At 40.2% G+C, this 17,267-nt stretch overlaps 1 protein-coding gene across 2 annotated transcripts in view; it reads left to right on the forward strand.

Annotated features, from left to right (window-relative positions):
- Positions 1 to 17,267, forward strand: part of exoc6b (exocyst complex component 6B) — a 71,179-nt gene that overhangs the window by 10,970 nt on the left and 42,942 nt on the right. For both annotated transcript variants that reach the window (XM_068308371.1, XM_068308372.1), the window contains exons 7-13: positions 7,541 to 7,723; positions 9,627 to 9,695; positions 13,281 to 13,364; positions 13,671 to 13,717; positions 15,953 to 16,073; positions 16,205 to 16,276; positions 17,038 to 17,135. In XM_068308371.1, coding sequence (XP_068164472.1) covers positions 7,541 to 7,723; positions 9,627 to 9,695; positions 13,281 to 13,364; positions 13,671 to 13,717; positions 15,953 to 16,073; positions 16,205 to 16,276; positions 17,038 to 17,135 — 674 coding nt within the window. The remainder of the gene's footprint in view (positions 1 to 7,540; positions 7,724 to 9,626; positions 9,696 to 13,280; positions 13,365 to 13,670; positions 13,718 to 15,952; positions 16,074 to 16,204; positions 16,277 to 17,037; positions 17,136 to 17,267) is intronic.

Here is a 17,267-nt window from a genome sequence, read left to right on the forward strand (position 1 = left end):
GGTTTTCTTTGGCAGAAAGTTTTGGTTGTTTGCATATTGTGTAAAAGTTTAGAAATCTACTATAGTGATGAGAACACTACCTGCCTTTTCCTGTGTGGATTGATTTGATTTGTGAGGTATTCTAAAGTGATGTAAATAACAACAGTTTGGATTTGTCGTGTTTTGTATCCTTTTTTAAGGCGACCATTACCAGGTTCCAGTCCTAAGATGCCTTTTATTAAATGTAGGGACATTTCAGGATGAAGTCCTCACAGTGCCAGTTTTAACTTGGATACAATACCAGTATAAACCAACCCAACGAACTGCTGAACTACCATATTTTTCTATACTTTATATGTTACACAATAGTGCCCTCAGGGAAACACTCAAAGAAATTAAAAAAGGTTTAGGTTTTTGCTTTTTGAACAAATCTTATTGTATAATGTCAAAAGATACTGTGTCCTGATAGACATGAAATGCGATCTGTACTTTTTTCTATAACATTAATATATTATTGGAAATATCTTTTTGCCAGAATAAGTATGAGACAAAGAACCTTTTTTAGTGCTAATTCCTTTAGTGGCGAATTGTGAAATCTTGCGTCACAGTGATCCCTCGTTACTCACGATTGATGTGTTCCAGGAACCACCCGCAAGAGGGAAATTCCGCGATATGGCGACAATTTCTTTTATTATCTACAGTAATTTATACGTTTATGAACCCTCCCTATACTGATATTAAACCACCTTCTATCTGTATTACCTTTTCCCACACTCTTATTGACTGTTTAAAGCACTTCTGTGTCTCACGGAAATGCGCTGCGTTTTGAGACTCACGGAATGTAGTAGACTTCCGGATGCTGTTGGCTAATAGAATGCACGTAAGGTATCAGATGACACCTACTAAAAATCCGCAATGAGGTGAAGCTGCGAGTGTTGATGCGCGAATGTGAACACTGACTACTTTACAGGGGATTCTGTAATTGGTCTACACCATCTTCCACTGCCCCTTCATTCGAATATTTTCTTATCCACCTGTTGGTTAAAACATTTATTTTTACGCCAGAAACAGATGTAATTGTGATTAAAATTTAAGTAAAAGCCTTTCACAAAGCATTTACACATAGGAGTACATTTAGGAGATCTTGTCTTTGGGCAACCCTCTTAGATTGCACAAGGAGACTCCCATATATCACTCTACATCTCACATCATGTACCCTTCAGTGACCCCTAGGTGGGGGGCCCTGGGACCGCAATTCGACAATCACTGGCGTAGAAAATCCACTTGCAGTCACTGAAGAAGCAAACCACTAACTCCTCTAACCACTAATTACAAGGGGGATTATGGAAACCCCAGTGGTCCAGCAGTCCTGATACTGATACTCGGATTATGTTGTATCAGATGTTTGGCTCTGGCCACTCACACTCCATCAGAAGTCTCCTAAGTGTGCGTGCACGGACGAACAAATTAGGAACACCTCTTCTTTTCTTCCCTTTTTTGTCCCTCCATCACTCACTTTTTTTCTTATCCTGTTCCACTTCTCTGCTCTCTCCATCTCTTTCTCTCAGACAGCGAGACTCTCTGGTTTGCTCTGTTCCAAATTAGCCCCAACTGTCTTTATCCAGCCGCTGTTACAGCTCCCACGACCCAGGATGTGAAAATAAATAGATCTGTAGAAAGAGGAGGAGATGGAGGGAGGAGATGGAGGAGAGAACAGGGTTTACAATGGAGCTATTGTCTGCTGCCACATGCCCATAGAGCAGGAGGAGGAGGAGGAGGAAGAAGAGGAGGGGGACAAGAGAAAGATGATGGGTGGAGAAGGAAGAGGAGGGGCAAGGAGTTAGGGGAAGAGGAAGAAAGCAAAAAGAAGTAAAGATAAGGGTGGATGAAAACAATGGAGAAAATGAGGTGGAGGGAGAAAAGTAATGGTTTGGTAGGAAACAGGATGAAGAGAAGGCCAAGGTGCAGGTCAAGGGGAAAAGGTCAAACCGATGAAGAGGGGTAAAATAATAGAGAACAAGGAAATCCATTTGTTATTTTCTCCCTTTCATGACTGTCTCGGTCTTTGTCCACCACTCTTATTCTTTCCATCTACATCTCTCCCTCATTCACTCTTTTGCTCCTCTTTTTTTTTCTTTTTTTATTCCCTTTCAGCAAAGGAGGAGTTCAGAGCTGCTGCTGTGTATTCAGTAGTTTTGCACACACACTAATGGGAAACAGATTGTTGGGCCTGTGAAGTGGAAGAAGATTGATTACCTGTATCTAGTTACTGAGCACACATACATCCATGCGCATGCAGTAGGGCCTGTGGAGGGCACGCGCTGAGTCGGCGCATCGAACTGTCGCCGGCAGAAGGAAAATACACCGTTACGGTTTGTTGTGTCAGTCAATCTGCGTGTGTTGTCTGCCCAATAATGCACCACAGTGTTTCTGCTCCAGGGCCTGTCTGTCCAAAGGTAATCCTTCGTGGCGACGTCCTCAATTCTGATCACAGAGTCTTTTAGTATGAAATATTTAGCTACAGTTAATGCCAGCATCGTATTTTCATAATACAGCTGTGCTATGTGTCGAGAACACCTCGGATTGTTTTTAATAGAGGGCAAATTCCGTTCTTGTGCTCCGGCATGAGGTCGTCAGGATACCAGGAATTTTAACGTTAATACCATACAAATGATTTCTCTTTCCTATACTATTTTATACAACTTTTTTCAAGTTTTTATTAATGTTTTTATAGTTTTGGTATGTTCATTCTGGTCAGATGCAGATACAGTACTGTGTTTTAAATGTGGCACTGTATACTTATAACTTAATGATAACAGTCAGAACACAATGCATATGCACATGGCTAACTGAGTAAACAACAGAACATCCAAAACTGGCAGTTCCTGATATGATGAGGAAATGTCTGTTCAAATAATACTTTAAACACGACTAGTTCAACACCAACATGTGATACTTGACTGTTTGAAAAACTCATAGAAGTGAGGTGCCATAGTCTTATGTGATCCCCCAGCAATATAGACAACAGCATCCTCAACCTCAAATACTTCCAGAACTTGCTTTGTGTATTGGGGAAGTGCTTTCATTTTATTTCTGTATGAATTAAGTGAATGAGATGGAACATATTAATTACAAACTAAGTAGATCCTGCATTTGCTAAACAGACTAGCTTACACCATATTGTAATTCTATATATTTATGAGATGGATATGACATTGGTATGAATCTTCAACACCTGTTCATACTAAGTCTTAAACATATATAATCTATTTTCTGACGTTCCAGATTTGAGAATCAAAACAAACGTCACCGTTTGACAGTTTTTCAAAGTCTCATGGGATCATGGAACTTGGTGTCATTCACCTTTAAACAATTACCCCTACGAATTGTGTCCATGTGACTTTGATGTCTCTTGATCTGAACAGTCCTGGACGGATTTGAGATGTTATAAGTACACAATCCAAAGGTGTATAACACAGATCTAGTCATGAGTCATTGTATGTCGATTATCACAAATTATATGTTTAAATGCATCAAACAGTACATTCAGAGCTGTCCTCATCTTGGAGATGACTTTTATTGAAAGTAATGAGAGCAATAAGAACAACATTCCTGTCAGATGTGGTGCCCAGAGGTCACAAGGTTATGGTAAACAAAAAAATGTAAATAATATACCAATTATATATAGAAAAAAAAAGTGCCATAATGGTTTCTCTTCATCCTAGATTTGCCCTTGGAGAACCCAGATGTAAATGCCAACTTTAATCAACCTCTAATAGTCAAAATCCCTCATTTCCACATCAGTGCTTCACCCAGTGCCAAATATGCGTAGGAAGATCCATGTCTCAAGTCTTTTACAAATATGAAAATTATGTATCTCAGTGGAGTTTGGCACGTCTAATCTTCATGGTTTCATAACATGCAACTTTAGAGTTTTGCCGTTTGCATAAATAGACACAAGCTGTAAGAATTCTTTAGGTTTATTCAATTCTTGTCATTAAGTATTTTTCTCTAACTGCTTTTTCAATTTGGCGATGAGTTGTTTTGGAAAACTGCCGGGAGTGATAGCTGTTTTCGGTTCCCCAAAAGAAGAACTCTTGGAAATTTTTTTTACAAATAACCTACACTGTCATTACATTACACAAAACTCCATTTCCTAGTCTCTCCTTTTCAGAGAAAATGGCTGGGATGCCTGTTTTTCACAAAAGGTTGCAGCTTTCCCACAATAAACAGACAGTTTAAACCACTTGTCAACAAGGCCATCAGTGTAACTTTGCTCTTTCACTTACAATTTTTGGCTGTTTCTGTTCTCAGCCCACAAATACACAGAAGACTGAGAAGGTTTTTAAACAAAGCCATGCAGTACATATTTATCTCATGGCTGCCTTGTGGTGTTGCCACAGTGTAATATAAGATCATCTTTAAGCTACTTGAAGCCATTTTGCGCTGAATGTTTTTAAGGAGACCCTGATTCTGGTCTTCAACCCCTGCAGCTCTTGGACAATGTGCCTTATTTTTCGCCATTTTCTTTTCACCACCTTTCCTTCTCCTTGTCCCCATTCCCCACTCTTTTCTCATTTTATTTATGGTGATACTCTCTTATTCTCCTTGTTGTCCTCCTCTACTTTCCCTTATTTCTCCTGTATCTTGTGCAAGAGATGACGCACTTTCCTAGGGGCAACGGCCCCGAATGATTGTCCTCAAAAGAGACATGACAAAAGATGAAGTGAAAAGGTTCCTGTTTACAACAAGACTTGGTATTGTGTGATGAGTACAAGTAAATGGAAGTGAGTGCGTATGAAGCATACCAGAGGGTGCCTCAACCCTGACACACCTGTTAAAGGATGCTAAATAGACTAATTCGACCACAAAGTGCAGTTTATTGACGTAGGTACTGACGTTTTGAACTACAGTAGCGAGGGGGGCTAAGTAGCTAAGTACACTAAGTCTAAGTGTGAACTGGCAGTGGAGAGGTTCCAGTTCACCTCCCGAGCACTGCTGAGGTGCCCTTGAGCAAGGCACCACCCCCTTTGTAAGTTGCTTATTGGGTGCGCACCATGACTGAGCTGCTGGTGGCTGTACCTCTCATTTGCATGCTTACAGGTCCCGTGTGTGTTTATACTGTATGTGTGTGTATGTGTGTGTGTGTGTCATGGGCTTTTGCACATATATACTATGCATGTGATTAACAGCCTATGCTAATACTAGACTGGACAAATAATTTCCTTCGGGGATTAATACAGTCAATCTTTAAGTGTTGGATACTAAAGGGAAGGTAATTTCTTGTGTTAGTCTCTTTGTCGTTCATGTCTCCTCTGTCCATTGATGTCTAATTATGTTAATTTGGGTGAGGAAAGAAAGAAAAGAATTTGTCAGTTAAGAAATAAATATCATATAGAAAAAAGTACTACAGACAAAACAAGACACTCCACTTTGTGTTTTTGAGGTTTGTGAAATTTCCCTTATCATGTTTCTCATAGTTAGTCATCATTTACTACTGTCCCCCCATTAACCTGTTTGACGTTTGGGTGTTTGATTAAGTGGATATCTAAAATTCCTTTTTCCTTTAGAAAAAAAGAGATTGAGACTTTACTGATTTTGTTTGTTTTATTTGGGACTTATTGTATTATATGAGTCACTGGTCTTCTAGGTGTGTGGGCATTAGATCAAAGATGGTATTGTGTTCTCCCAACATTGCTTATATTGTGTTTTTCCGGGTTTGTACACATCCACCCTCCTATGAACACCAGTTTTTCTCATTATGGTGCAAATTTACCCTGAAGCCTTTATTGACGTCCTTATCGACTGATTTAAGTGCACAAGGTAGGCAACATGCTGGCGCCACTGAGGTGGGGATGCATACACACTAGGTTTTAAAATGACCCAAAGCGGATCTGGGTGTGGGTGGAAAGATGAACTCAGATCTGTTAGGGTTTCCTTCAATAACAAGACTTTCCCACAAAAATATTTTGGCGACCATGCAGCAAAGACATCTCAGAAATTTGTACATAGAATCCAGTGTTTTGATGAATGTTAAAAAAAAAAGAAAAAAATATATTCAGATATTGCTAGCTGTGTTAAAGTGGTTGTGAAATGAAAACGGAGAATGGAGACAAAACCCCCCCTCAATCTCATTTACCTGCGACGACAGGAAATAACGTTTTCCTTCCAAGGGGTTTGGAGGTGGCGCATCACTTTTTGCTTTGTGTTGGATACCAAAACTTCCTGTTTGATTCTTTTTATTTTTAGTATTCCTGGCCGAACTCTGATGCACAGGGACAAAATGCATTTTCCACAACACCTTTCTTCCCGTAGACAGGACATGACCCCCGTTTAGGTCGTATTTCCCAGATCCTGGTGACATTTTTTACCTCTTGGCTTTTTATTATTTGTCATTTATTAATTTATTTGAAAATTCTTTCATAGAGTCCTGGACACATGTTACACTAATGGCTAAATAAAAATGCATTTTATTATTTGTAAGTGCACCGCAATATACACTTACCCATTGATATCCATGCTACTGGTACTATATGTGTCAGTTTGACATTTCATTTCATTATAATTTTTGGAGTATTTCATTGAGAAATCATAGAAGCTGTATTAGCAATGTTAAGGACATTTAAAATAATCTATAACTGCATCCTTACACCTCATTTCATTGAAAACTGTCCAGTAGTTTTTGTCTAATCTTGCCAAATAACAATCAATCAGACTGGCAGTGGTCATTACTTCAATGACAGAGGGAAGTATTGTTAAACATATAGCAGTTGAAGCCCCTTTTTGCTTTTATCACTTCAAATTTGTCTGAAATTGAAGAGTGTTAGTATCACCTTCAATTTGTTATATAAAATATGTTGGTCATCTGTGCACCTACATTTAAATAGACGTCCCAAAGCACGGATCAAACATCAAACTGCCCCGTCTCTCCTTTTAAGTCTTCAACCCTGATATTAAATGCTTTGTTTTCAGTTTTATTGAATCTTTATCCTTCCTGTTCTTCCCTTCCTGTCTTACTATTTTCTTCTTATGCTGAGGTAAATTACTTTTTTTGTTCGTTCCCAAGGGTATTTTCATGACTAGAGGAGAGAGAGGGTTGACCTTGGCCATGACCTCTTTACACCATCTGCAATGTCTAAGCTTGTCCCTAAACTGTCTTGGGAATGTCTGGACGAGTGATATGTTATTGTCTAAGAACACTAACATTTTTCTCAATAGACTTCCTTTGGAAATGTATTTTTTTCTTTCGTCATATGAAGTGGAACTGTATTACATATCTAGACAACATCAATGGAGTATGATTTCAGATGGTGTATTGCTGTTGGTATGCATCTGGTTTCGCTGTCAAACTCAAATAGGCTACGAGGCTCTGAAGTTGCGCCAAAGGCTAAAAGCATCCTATTCCCCTTCCTCTACAGTGGTGTTTGAGTATTCTGGGAAACGCTGTAAAAACTTAACAAGCAAATGCAAGAAAAACAAATGAATAATAATAACAAAAAGAGAATGAAGGTAATACCAAAACAATCTGTTTCAACGTTTGAATTTCTGCATTACTTTTCAGGCCCAACTGCAGCGCTCATTGGACAGCTCCATCTCCCCTCAGCCAAGGGCCCTGGTTGGCCGGCGAGGCAGGAAGGAGGCAGCAGCAGGGTCGGGGACAGACAGCGGCGGACAAGGTGGCAGTCCGCTGTCGGAACAGGACTCTGGTATACTGGATGTGGAGGATGAAGAGGAGGAGGATGAAGTGAGAAAACGACAAGCACACACAAAATCACATCTAATTGGTTACAAGACACTATTTGATCGACACACTCAGATCTTGTGATTTTAAACAAACCTTTCATGGATAATCCTCACCAAGCGGTAGGATGGGGAAATCCACATTTAAGTCTTGAAAAATATTTATTGTCAAATTTAATATGAAAATTTTCTCAAAGGTTTTTGTGTTATATTAGAAAGTGATACTGACCCATTTTGATCCACAGTTCTGTTAGTTTCCTAAGTTCATCAGACATGTGAACATTGTGTCCAAAGGATGAACTTGTTTCTGTCATGCTGACCAAGTGGTCACCAATCTTTTCATCACTGAACTCTACGAGTCATCCCCTTGTGGGTCCTTTTTACAGTCTTTGTTGTTTCTGTCTCAAGGAAAGCGAAATACAATGAAGTTGAAGAGAATAGAGCTGAACTTGTCACCCCAGTGTTACCATTCTGTTTTAAGGTCCCCGTTGTCGGCTTATTTACGTCCTGTAAACTTGATTCAACCCTCTTCACGGGAAGAACCTTGACTTCGAACAAAAGCCTGACCCCACCGCCGTCAGGGTTACGGCCATGTTGGCGCCGATGGTTGGCATCACCAATGCCATGTCTTTCTCTTTCCTCCCCTTTCCTGCTTGTACAATTTTCCCCTAGTGGCTTTTATTTTGACATTTTCTATTCTTGGCTTTCTTTCTTTCCTTTCTTCTTACCTGCACTACTGTTTTGCCCCCTTTTTTCATTTATTATTCCATCTTTCCTCCATCTTCCTTCCATCTTTTATGCTTGTTTTGTCTTCTTAACTTTTTCCCTTCATTTCTGTTCTTTAACCTTGAAATAACATCTACCTGCATGGATCTTTCTCCTCGCTCTCCTCCGTCTTTAAATGGTTTGAGTCTTTGGTTATTCCTATTGTTTCGGGACTCTTGAGTGCGGTTTCTTCAAAGTTCACATTGTGTTGCTTCTCAAATGATTTTTGCAGAAAGCAAGCTTTCCAGAGGGCAAGGGGGCACACATTTTTTTTCCTTTGTGTGAGTGTATGTGTTGAAATGGGTAACTTGTCACTGTGTTGTTCTTTTAAAGACGGAGGATGTGGGTAGAGAAGAAGGAATGGAATGTAGAATGGTTAGACAGAGTAATAGGTGGAAACAGAAAGAGGAATGAGGGGCTGGTGACACTGTTGGAAGACTTTGAGACAAAATTATGGGAAGTGCTTTATTCCTGGTTGTTCCAATTATCAGAGAATTTGTAATTTTTTGGACCAATTGATGAAAAAGGTTGAACTGTATCATCTAGGTCAGTCTACATGATAACATATTGCAAATGACATTCTTGTAAAACTTAATATTCAATACATCAGTTATTGAAACATCAGTAACCATCAGAGATTTATGTTGTCCGTAGTGTTTCTGTATTCGAGGATAGGTCGAGGATACTGTAACTGCGCAGAGTCCTTTCTCTGTTTGTTACCTCCTGTTTTCTTTAAATTTCACTTTCAATCTTCTGATTTTCCACCTATCAGCTGTAAGACATTCAAAGTACAATAAAATTAAAAATCAAATAATGGTAATAATCATACACATGTGAAAGCTTCAACTATTAGTCTCACAATTAATGAGTTGATCAAAGGAAAATTTGTCACTAATTATTTTGACCATCCAGAACTTATTTAAGCCATTTGCCAACAATAACAAACATTTGCTTCTTAACTTGAAGAATTTGTGACTTTTCTTAGTCAATCCGTATTTTCTTGGTGTTTTCAATCACCAGATTTATCAGCAATGGTCATCACTTGTTGGATCTCTAAGTGTATATAAGGATATGTTCAGCAAACAAACCTCATTTCCCATAGTGTTTCTTTCTGTCTGAAAGTGTGACTTGTTTCTCTGTAGGTCCCAGGAGCTCAGGATTTGGTTGATTTCTCTCCAGTTTACCGTTGCCTGCATATCTACACTGTGCTGGTGAGTTCATCCTCGTGTGTGTATTCATTTCACTCTTAACTTCACAGCTTTCAACCACTTGGCTCCGACTAGATCCGCAAGCACACAAGTTTGCAGTGCCTGTTGGGATGATGGTAGTCTGTTATAAAGCATTTGTAATACATCAGCGCTAGAATGATGAAGTCTGCTGGTCAACAGTCGTCTCATAAAGGTTTATGTACAGAGAGGAACATGATGCTGTAAGACGAGGCCTCTGACTGGGGCCTGGCTTCACTCCAAGCTGTGTGTGTGTGTGTGTGTGTGTGTGTGTGTGTGTGTGTGTGTGTGTGTGTGTGTGTGTGTGTGTGTGTGTGTGTGTGTGTGTGTGTGTGTGTGTGTGTGTGTGTGTGTGTGTGTGTGTGTGTGTGTGTGTGTTTTTGAAAGAGAGTGTGTGTCTCATCTTGGTTGCAGCAAAAGTGACATGGATGAAGGTGTCGACTGGGCTATGGCTGGGTTAGTTGCACATTGTGTGTGTGAGTGTGTTGTTGTGGTGGGAGTGCTCTGGCAGGGGGACAGGAAGTGCATGAACTTTGACAGGAAGGAGAAAATGAACAGGCAAAAAGAGCGATGGACGGAGGCGACAAAAAAAGGGAGAGTGAGGTTAGTGAAAGGGTAAAGGGGGTGAGATGATGATGGAAGGTGGGGGGGGATAAAAGCGATTGGGTTGCGAGGAAGGGAGAGCGTGGTTCAACTGTCGTGGAGAACGAGCGGTGAGGGAAGTCAGAAAAATTGAAAGAGCTGAAGAACTGTTGTGGGCATGAGGAAAGAATGGGAACATACCACACTTGCTCAAAAGAGCATCTTCCATCTCCTACTTTAGCTAATCACTTTGGGTTTTTTGGATTTATCACCCAAAAAAACCAAAACAAAACTAACATACCTAACTTCAAACAGAGAAAACAGTGAGACAGAGCGATACTGAGTTAAAGGAGGAGAAGGGAAAGAGGGAGGTCACGGGGAGGTTAAGGGGCAAAAAACAGGAAGACGAGGGTGAAACGCAGCACGGAGGGAGAAAGATTAGAGACAGAGGGGGTAACTTCAGAGTGGGAGGGAGGAGTGGAGAAGGGGGAAGAACGAAAATGGAAAAAAATGGCGATGGAAACAAGAGGATGAAGAATGAGAAGGGAAAGGAGTGTGTTCAGTCTCGAAGAAGGTGTTGAAAGGCCTGACCCCTTCACCTCTGAGGTCAGCCCCGCTCGTGCTTATTCTCTGTCTACTTTGCTCACACACACACACACACACACACACACACACACACACACACACACACACACACACACACACACACACACACACACACACACACACTGTAATTTCACTCTTTTTTGTTTGTGTTGCTATTGTCATTTACTACATTTAAAACATAACAATATTAAAATTGTGTGAATAATTTTGGTCATGTTACCTTTTTAAAAACAGACACATAGAACACGCACACACACAGAAACTGTTTTCTCTATTAAACTGGTGTCACAGCTATTTGATTGACAGGCCATTTGGGCAGAGACGTGGATTTATTATTAGAAAAGGAAACCAGAATGCCCAGCACAGTTTGCCGTACTGGGCAGGGGGATAACTGGAAAATCATTGACACACACACAGTTTGATTGTTAAACGAGAATGACTTGTACTCACTCAGACACGCGCATGTATCGGTTTCATTTATTTTTGTAGTAGACCTGGATGTGGAATCCCATTTGCAATCAAGACCACCGCTTTCTACATGTTTTTTTACTTCCCCTCCATCCATTCTCTCTTCTCTGTTTCCACATCCCCTTTTTTCCACGTTTGAAGTCCACCTTTTTCCAGCTGAGGTTGGGCAACGTCGGGCCCGAACAATCGTTCTTTTTACCCTCATGCGCATATTGCGTGTTGAGGTGTGATCAAAGGAATCATAGGCCCGAAGTCCGGTGCACTGAACATGGTTGGGGGAATCAGTGGGACCATCAGAGTGGGCAGAGTGGGGGCTTTAATGTTATTATTGCCTTTGGATAATGTTGGAATTAGATGATATTTTGCCAGTGAAAACAGCCTTAATTGATTTCAGTTCAGTTTCTACTTATACCCCTGGGGTCATGGTGACATCAGGTATTGATCGTCATCAGAGCCCAGTGATCTGAATGGTGGTCTTGTGCATATGTAAGGGGGTACGACTTGTTATCTGTCCAGTCCTGAGCTCTTATCTCTGACCTCACAGAGGACTCTGTGTCCTGGTCTCAGCCCTAGATAGAGGCTGAAGACACACACAGATAAGAGACTGCTTCTGTGCAGTGGAAAGAAAAGATATGAGGCGGTCAAGTTTAGAAAGACGATTGTGTGTTTTGTTGTGTGCGGCTTTCAGTTTTGATGTCTGACCAGGAACGCCAACCCAAACTGACCAGCACTACTCACCAAAGACATATGCTCTATGTCTGTCTTACTAGCTCACACTCTCACATGACCTTATCTCCACTTTCCCCTCATTCAGTGGGTCTTACTTTGGTTTTATACCTCATTAGATCCGACCTTCCCCCCAAAAACAATGAGGCCCTCAAACATTTGGCTGCATCTCTTGCTACTCTGAGAGATGAACCTACAGCTCCACAGCTTGGACCACACATTCCATCTAAGTCTAAATGCACGAAAAGCGGGTAATCCCAGTATCTGGAAGGATATCGCATAATAAAAGAGCAAAAAGTCAATTTTCTTGTTTTCTGGTAAAATGCATTAGTTGTCTTTTAAATTCTTCAAACATCATGCAAAGTCATAAAATACAAGTGCTTGATCACATTTTTGACATGATAGTGATGCCGAATCATCTATGAGCCAGTTGTTTGGTACTGCTCTACAGTATATTTGGATTTCCAGCAGGTGGCAGCATAACGTAAGCCGTTAAATCAGAGTTTCTCGCTAGTGTTAGCGACAATTCAGCTACTCTTAGTGACTTTAATACTTAAGCTAGCCTTTGTGTAACTAGCTAGTTTACTGGCTATCGTGATCGGACTCATGTCTGATCACGATAGGATCGGACTCATGTCCAATGGTGTTTTCAGACTAAATAATTCCCAGAGAGAAACTGTCAAATGGGGGGAAAAAATGTAAACAATTTTTCTGTTCTCCTTCACTTCATGTCATAGGAATGCTAAACTTATGTAAGTTTACGGGTGGTCGTTACAGCAACACCCCTTCTAAATTGTATAGAAACAAGTTAATTTACTTTTGCGTCGTTTTTTTCTTTTCTCACTTTACAAGCTGTAGCTACCATGGCTAATGCGTCTCATTGGATTTTAATCACAAGTTCAACTGCTCTGTGTGAACTTGTGATTAATAATTCAAATAATTTCAAGGTGGATCGGTCTATAAAACCAGTCGCCCAAAACAAGACAATGAACAATGGGAAGAAAAAACTAGTAATCTATAGACTATTATTCTTGAATTACATTGTTAGACTATCCCATCACATAAATTAATTTCTTGTTACCTCTATAATGTTTACTAAAGGATATCTCACTCTATCCATCCATCCATCCAGCCAGCCACCTATCCATCCACCCACCCACACATTCTTACCTGTAATTTATGTTTTAGGGTTTGCGTGACGTGTTTGAGAACTACTACAGAAAGCAGAGGAGGAAACAGGCTCGCCTTGTACTGCAGCCCCACTCTAACATGGTATGACCCCGCACCTCCACTCCCCATGTTTACATATATGCACTGTCATGTCCACACACTGCTAATTATGCCCACCCCCAACACACACGCTCCTCTCACACACTCCTTAATAAATAACTAATGTTAACTAATGTTACTATCATTTATATACAGTATTATAATATTGAACAAATGGATTTACCCTAAACATATAACAAAATTACGAAATACTACTTTGAAGTTTCAAGGAATGTCCTACACATTGTTTCAGTAATTTTTCCTCAGCAATTGCACTTTTTATTGTTTTTTGGTTTTTCATGTTTCTAGCATGAAACTCTGGAAGGATACCGGCGATACTTCAACCAGATTGTAGGGTGAGTGTCTTTGTCCTCATCTGTAGTTTCTTCAGATGTTTTCTTGATCATAAACTTATTTTGGAGCCATTTTCATTTCTGTATATCTGTTCATGCAAATATCTTTATTTCTATACTCACATTGAAAGTAATGTAATTACTTGTTTCTGTAAATTTAGCTGCTGACAACATATATTAAGACTAAATCTTCAAATTGCACCTACATTGACTATTGCTAGAGTATCTGTTGTCATGTTGTGCAGGTTGCAGGATCCAGGATTAGATCATGATGTCACAATAACTCCTATGAAACATTTATCAAGCTGTTTTGTGTTCAGACACAGTTCTGTGTATCCCGTGCGACTTAAGGTTCTTCATGAAGTCATCTCACATGCATAAACATGGACCCAATCCGTAACGCTGCATGTGACTTTAGAGCTTGTGGTGTTTTCAGGTTGTCATCGTTATGTTAATAATCCAGTAATAGTTATTGGTACATGTGTAGTTGCACTGCAAATGAGTCGACTCACTTTTCAGAAGTACTTTGAACATTATTTGTGCAAAAATAGCATTTGAGTAATTGAAAGGAAAGAACAGCAACCTCCTTTTTTGCTTTGATTGCTAATCAGATTTCTAGATGTTTGTGCATGCACGTTGGTGTCAGTTTACTTCCTGACTTTCAAGTCATCTACTTATCCTCATCCATTCTTTTCTTTGTCCATCCGTCACCCGTTGCCTTTCTCTCCAGACATCCGTCCGTACAATCCACAGATCTAGCCATCCACATCCTCCCTGTATCCACTTCTCCATCTGTCATCCACCTCTCAATCCAACCACCCATTCTAAGTCTTCTGTGTAACTTGGCAGAATGCGGAGTGAGATCCAGAAACCGAGTGAATGTAAACATTCAACATTTAGTGACACCTCATCTCAATCCATTTCATTTAACTGACTGAAGACCGTTTGACATCGATTCGCCTCTACCTTCCGTCTCACTCTTATTTTAGCATCTTTTTCATCCCTCTCTGCCCACACTTGTTCTTCCTTTCATTTTACTTTTGTAATCCATCACTCTATTCAATTCTTTGTCACAAACAGACACAAGTGTTCAGGATTGATAGTGTGTGTGACGGCTTATTGCTGTTATTCCTTGTCTGTCTGTCTGACTGGACCAGACTTCTATAAACATTGCCAGGACACACACACACACACATACATACACACACTTCCAGATCTGCTATTCCCATTTGTAGTTTTGGAAGGTGCCATCCCATTTCTCTCATCCATTTCTGTTTTTCTTCACCACCAAAGTCTGTCGTTCCTTCTTTCTTTCTTTCGTCTCCTCATTTCACATCCATCAATCCATCCCACCAATCATCTTTTCATCTCTAACACTCCCTTAGTAATTCTATCCGTTGTTCATTCATTGTAACAACTGGGAAGTGTGCTAAATGTTAAGTTTACCGTTTTGTGATTCATTCAGTCTTTATTAGTACAGAGCTGATGAATGAGAGGCGCCGTATACAAGGCCAGCATATGATCACTAGTCAAATAAAAAAGTTATATTAGTCCTTAGTCCTATATCAGAGTAACTCTTGGTGTTTCATAAAGCTCCATTTGACTAGGAAGAAATGAGTCAGTGGAATTTATGATAATATGTAATTTAAATATGTTTCCAGCAGCCGATTAAACTTAAATTTGATGATGGGCTACTTTGACAGAAGATTATGGGAGGTTTTAGTTAAAAACAGACTTATGGTGATTGAAACCATAAACTTTGCATAGGTAAATTTTTTAAGTTAAAAACTGATTTGTTTCTGATAAAGACTAGGAAGGTTTCCTCTCTTGTAGTGTAGGCAGTAAGATAAGTTGGTGTGCACTAATTTTCCCATCAGGTGCTTTTAAACCATGGCAAGAAAACACCATGACATCATGAGAATAAAGGAGAGTACCAGTCAAATCTGAAACTGTGGAAAATGTGTTGGAAATTTGACGCTCATGTTTTTGTCATTGAGGATTGCCGTGGCTTCATCCTTTCACACGGATCCAATGTTTTTTTTCCCATGTACTAATCAAAAATGTACATAGAAACAGGTGGCTAGGAAAAGAAAGTGTTTTGGACATTAACAGTTCATGAAAACGCTGCATGTGATGAAAACTTAGGTGCTTTTCACTTTTTTGTGTTTGGATCCTTTGCGCTGATTGTTTGGGTGTATCATACATTTTATCTGTTTTTGTCTCCGATCCTCCATTCAGCTTCTTTGTTGTAGAGGATCACATTCTTCACACCACACAGGGTTTAGTCAACAGAGCCTATGTGGAGGAGCTTTGGGAGTTGGCACTATCTAAAATCACTGCCGCCCTGAGGACACACTCTGTAAGGACACACAACCAAACACAAATCACATTCATGAACAAAAAGTGTGATGGAATGACATCTGTGACTGTACTTTACGACTGTTGTGTGGAGTCACACCGGCCCTGTGACACAATCCCATGTCTCTGCAGTCATACTGTGACAACCCTGACCTGGTGCTGGATCTAAAGAACCTAATTGTCCTCTTCGCTGATACATTGCAGGTATGTGTGTGTTGCTAATGACACGCTATGGGGGAAGGAAAGTTTACCATCCCTCCAGCCCTCTTAACATCGAGCTTAAGACATTTTCTTTCCATTCTTGCCTTCTTGACTTTTTCGTTATTATATTCAGGTATTTTGGCACATGGCAAGTAAGCGGTTCAACTCCAGGGAACCATGAAATCTGTTCAAAGCCTGTTCTTTACTTACAGAATGTTTGGCTGCCTGTCTCTAAAGAAAGACTTTCTTAATTTGACCTTCTTGGAAATAGACATTTGTCATCTGATGTCAGTTTGCTCTCCTTATGGTTACTCTTTTTTGTATGCATGTGTGCGATTGATGAGAAGATGGAGAGATGAAGGGGAGACACAAGGGGATGTGGGTAAAATAAAGTCAGGAGAAACACTTGTAGATGAGTGAGAGAAAATGAGGTAGGGGAAGCGGTGAATGGATGGTAGAAGGCCTAAAAGTCATTCATGTGAAGTGATGAGGTGCTGCTGAATTCTTCTCTTCTCTTCTCTTCTCTTCTCTTCTCTTCTCTTCTCTTCTCTTCTCTTCTCTTCTCTTCTCTTCTCTTCTCTTCTCTTCTCTTCTCTTCTCTTCTCTTCTCTTCTGCCACCTGCCTAATATTCAGGCTAATGGAGAAATAATTCCACTGCTTGTCTGTTTCTTTGTAAAATTGAAAATTCTCTGAGAAAATACTGATGTGCGTTTTCGTGGGTGGCTGGCCACTGACTCGTCTGTCTGGTTTTCTCCTCTTGCAGGGTTATGGCTTCCCGGTGTCACAGCTGTTTGACATGCTGCTTGAGATCAGGGATCAGTACGGAGAAATCCTTCTCAAGAGATGGAACGTCACCTTCAGGTACCGACTTGCTGAGAGACGAGCAAAGGGAAAGCACCGTCGTGTGAATGTGTAGACAGTTATATTGTTTCCCAGGACATGCTGGAAATTGCGTGCCGCGCTGACCTTCCACTTTCCAGTCATGAGGGCACA

The sequence above is a fragment of the Antennarius striatus genome, chromosome 23, assembly GCF_040054535.1.
Source record: "Antennarius striatus isolate MH-2024 chromosome 23, ASM4005453v1, whole genome shotgun sequence".
Taxonomy (NCBI): domain Eukaryota; kingdom Metazoa; phylum Chordata; class Actinopteri; order Lophiiformes; family Antennariidae; genus Antennarius; species Antennarius striatus.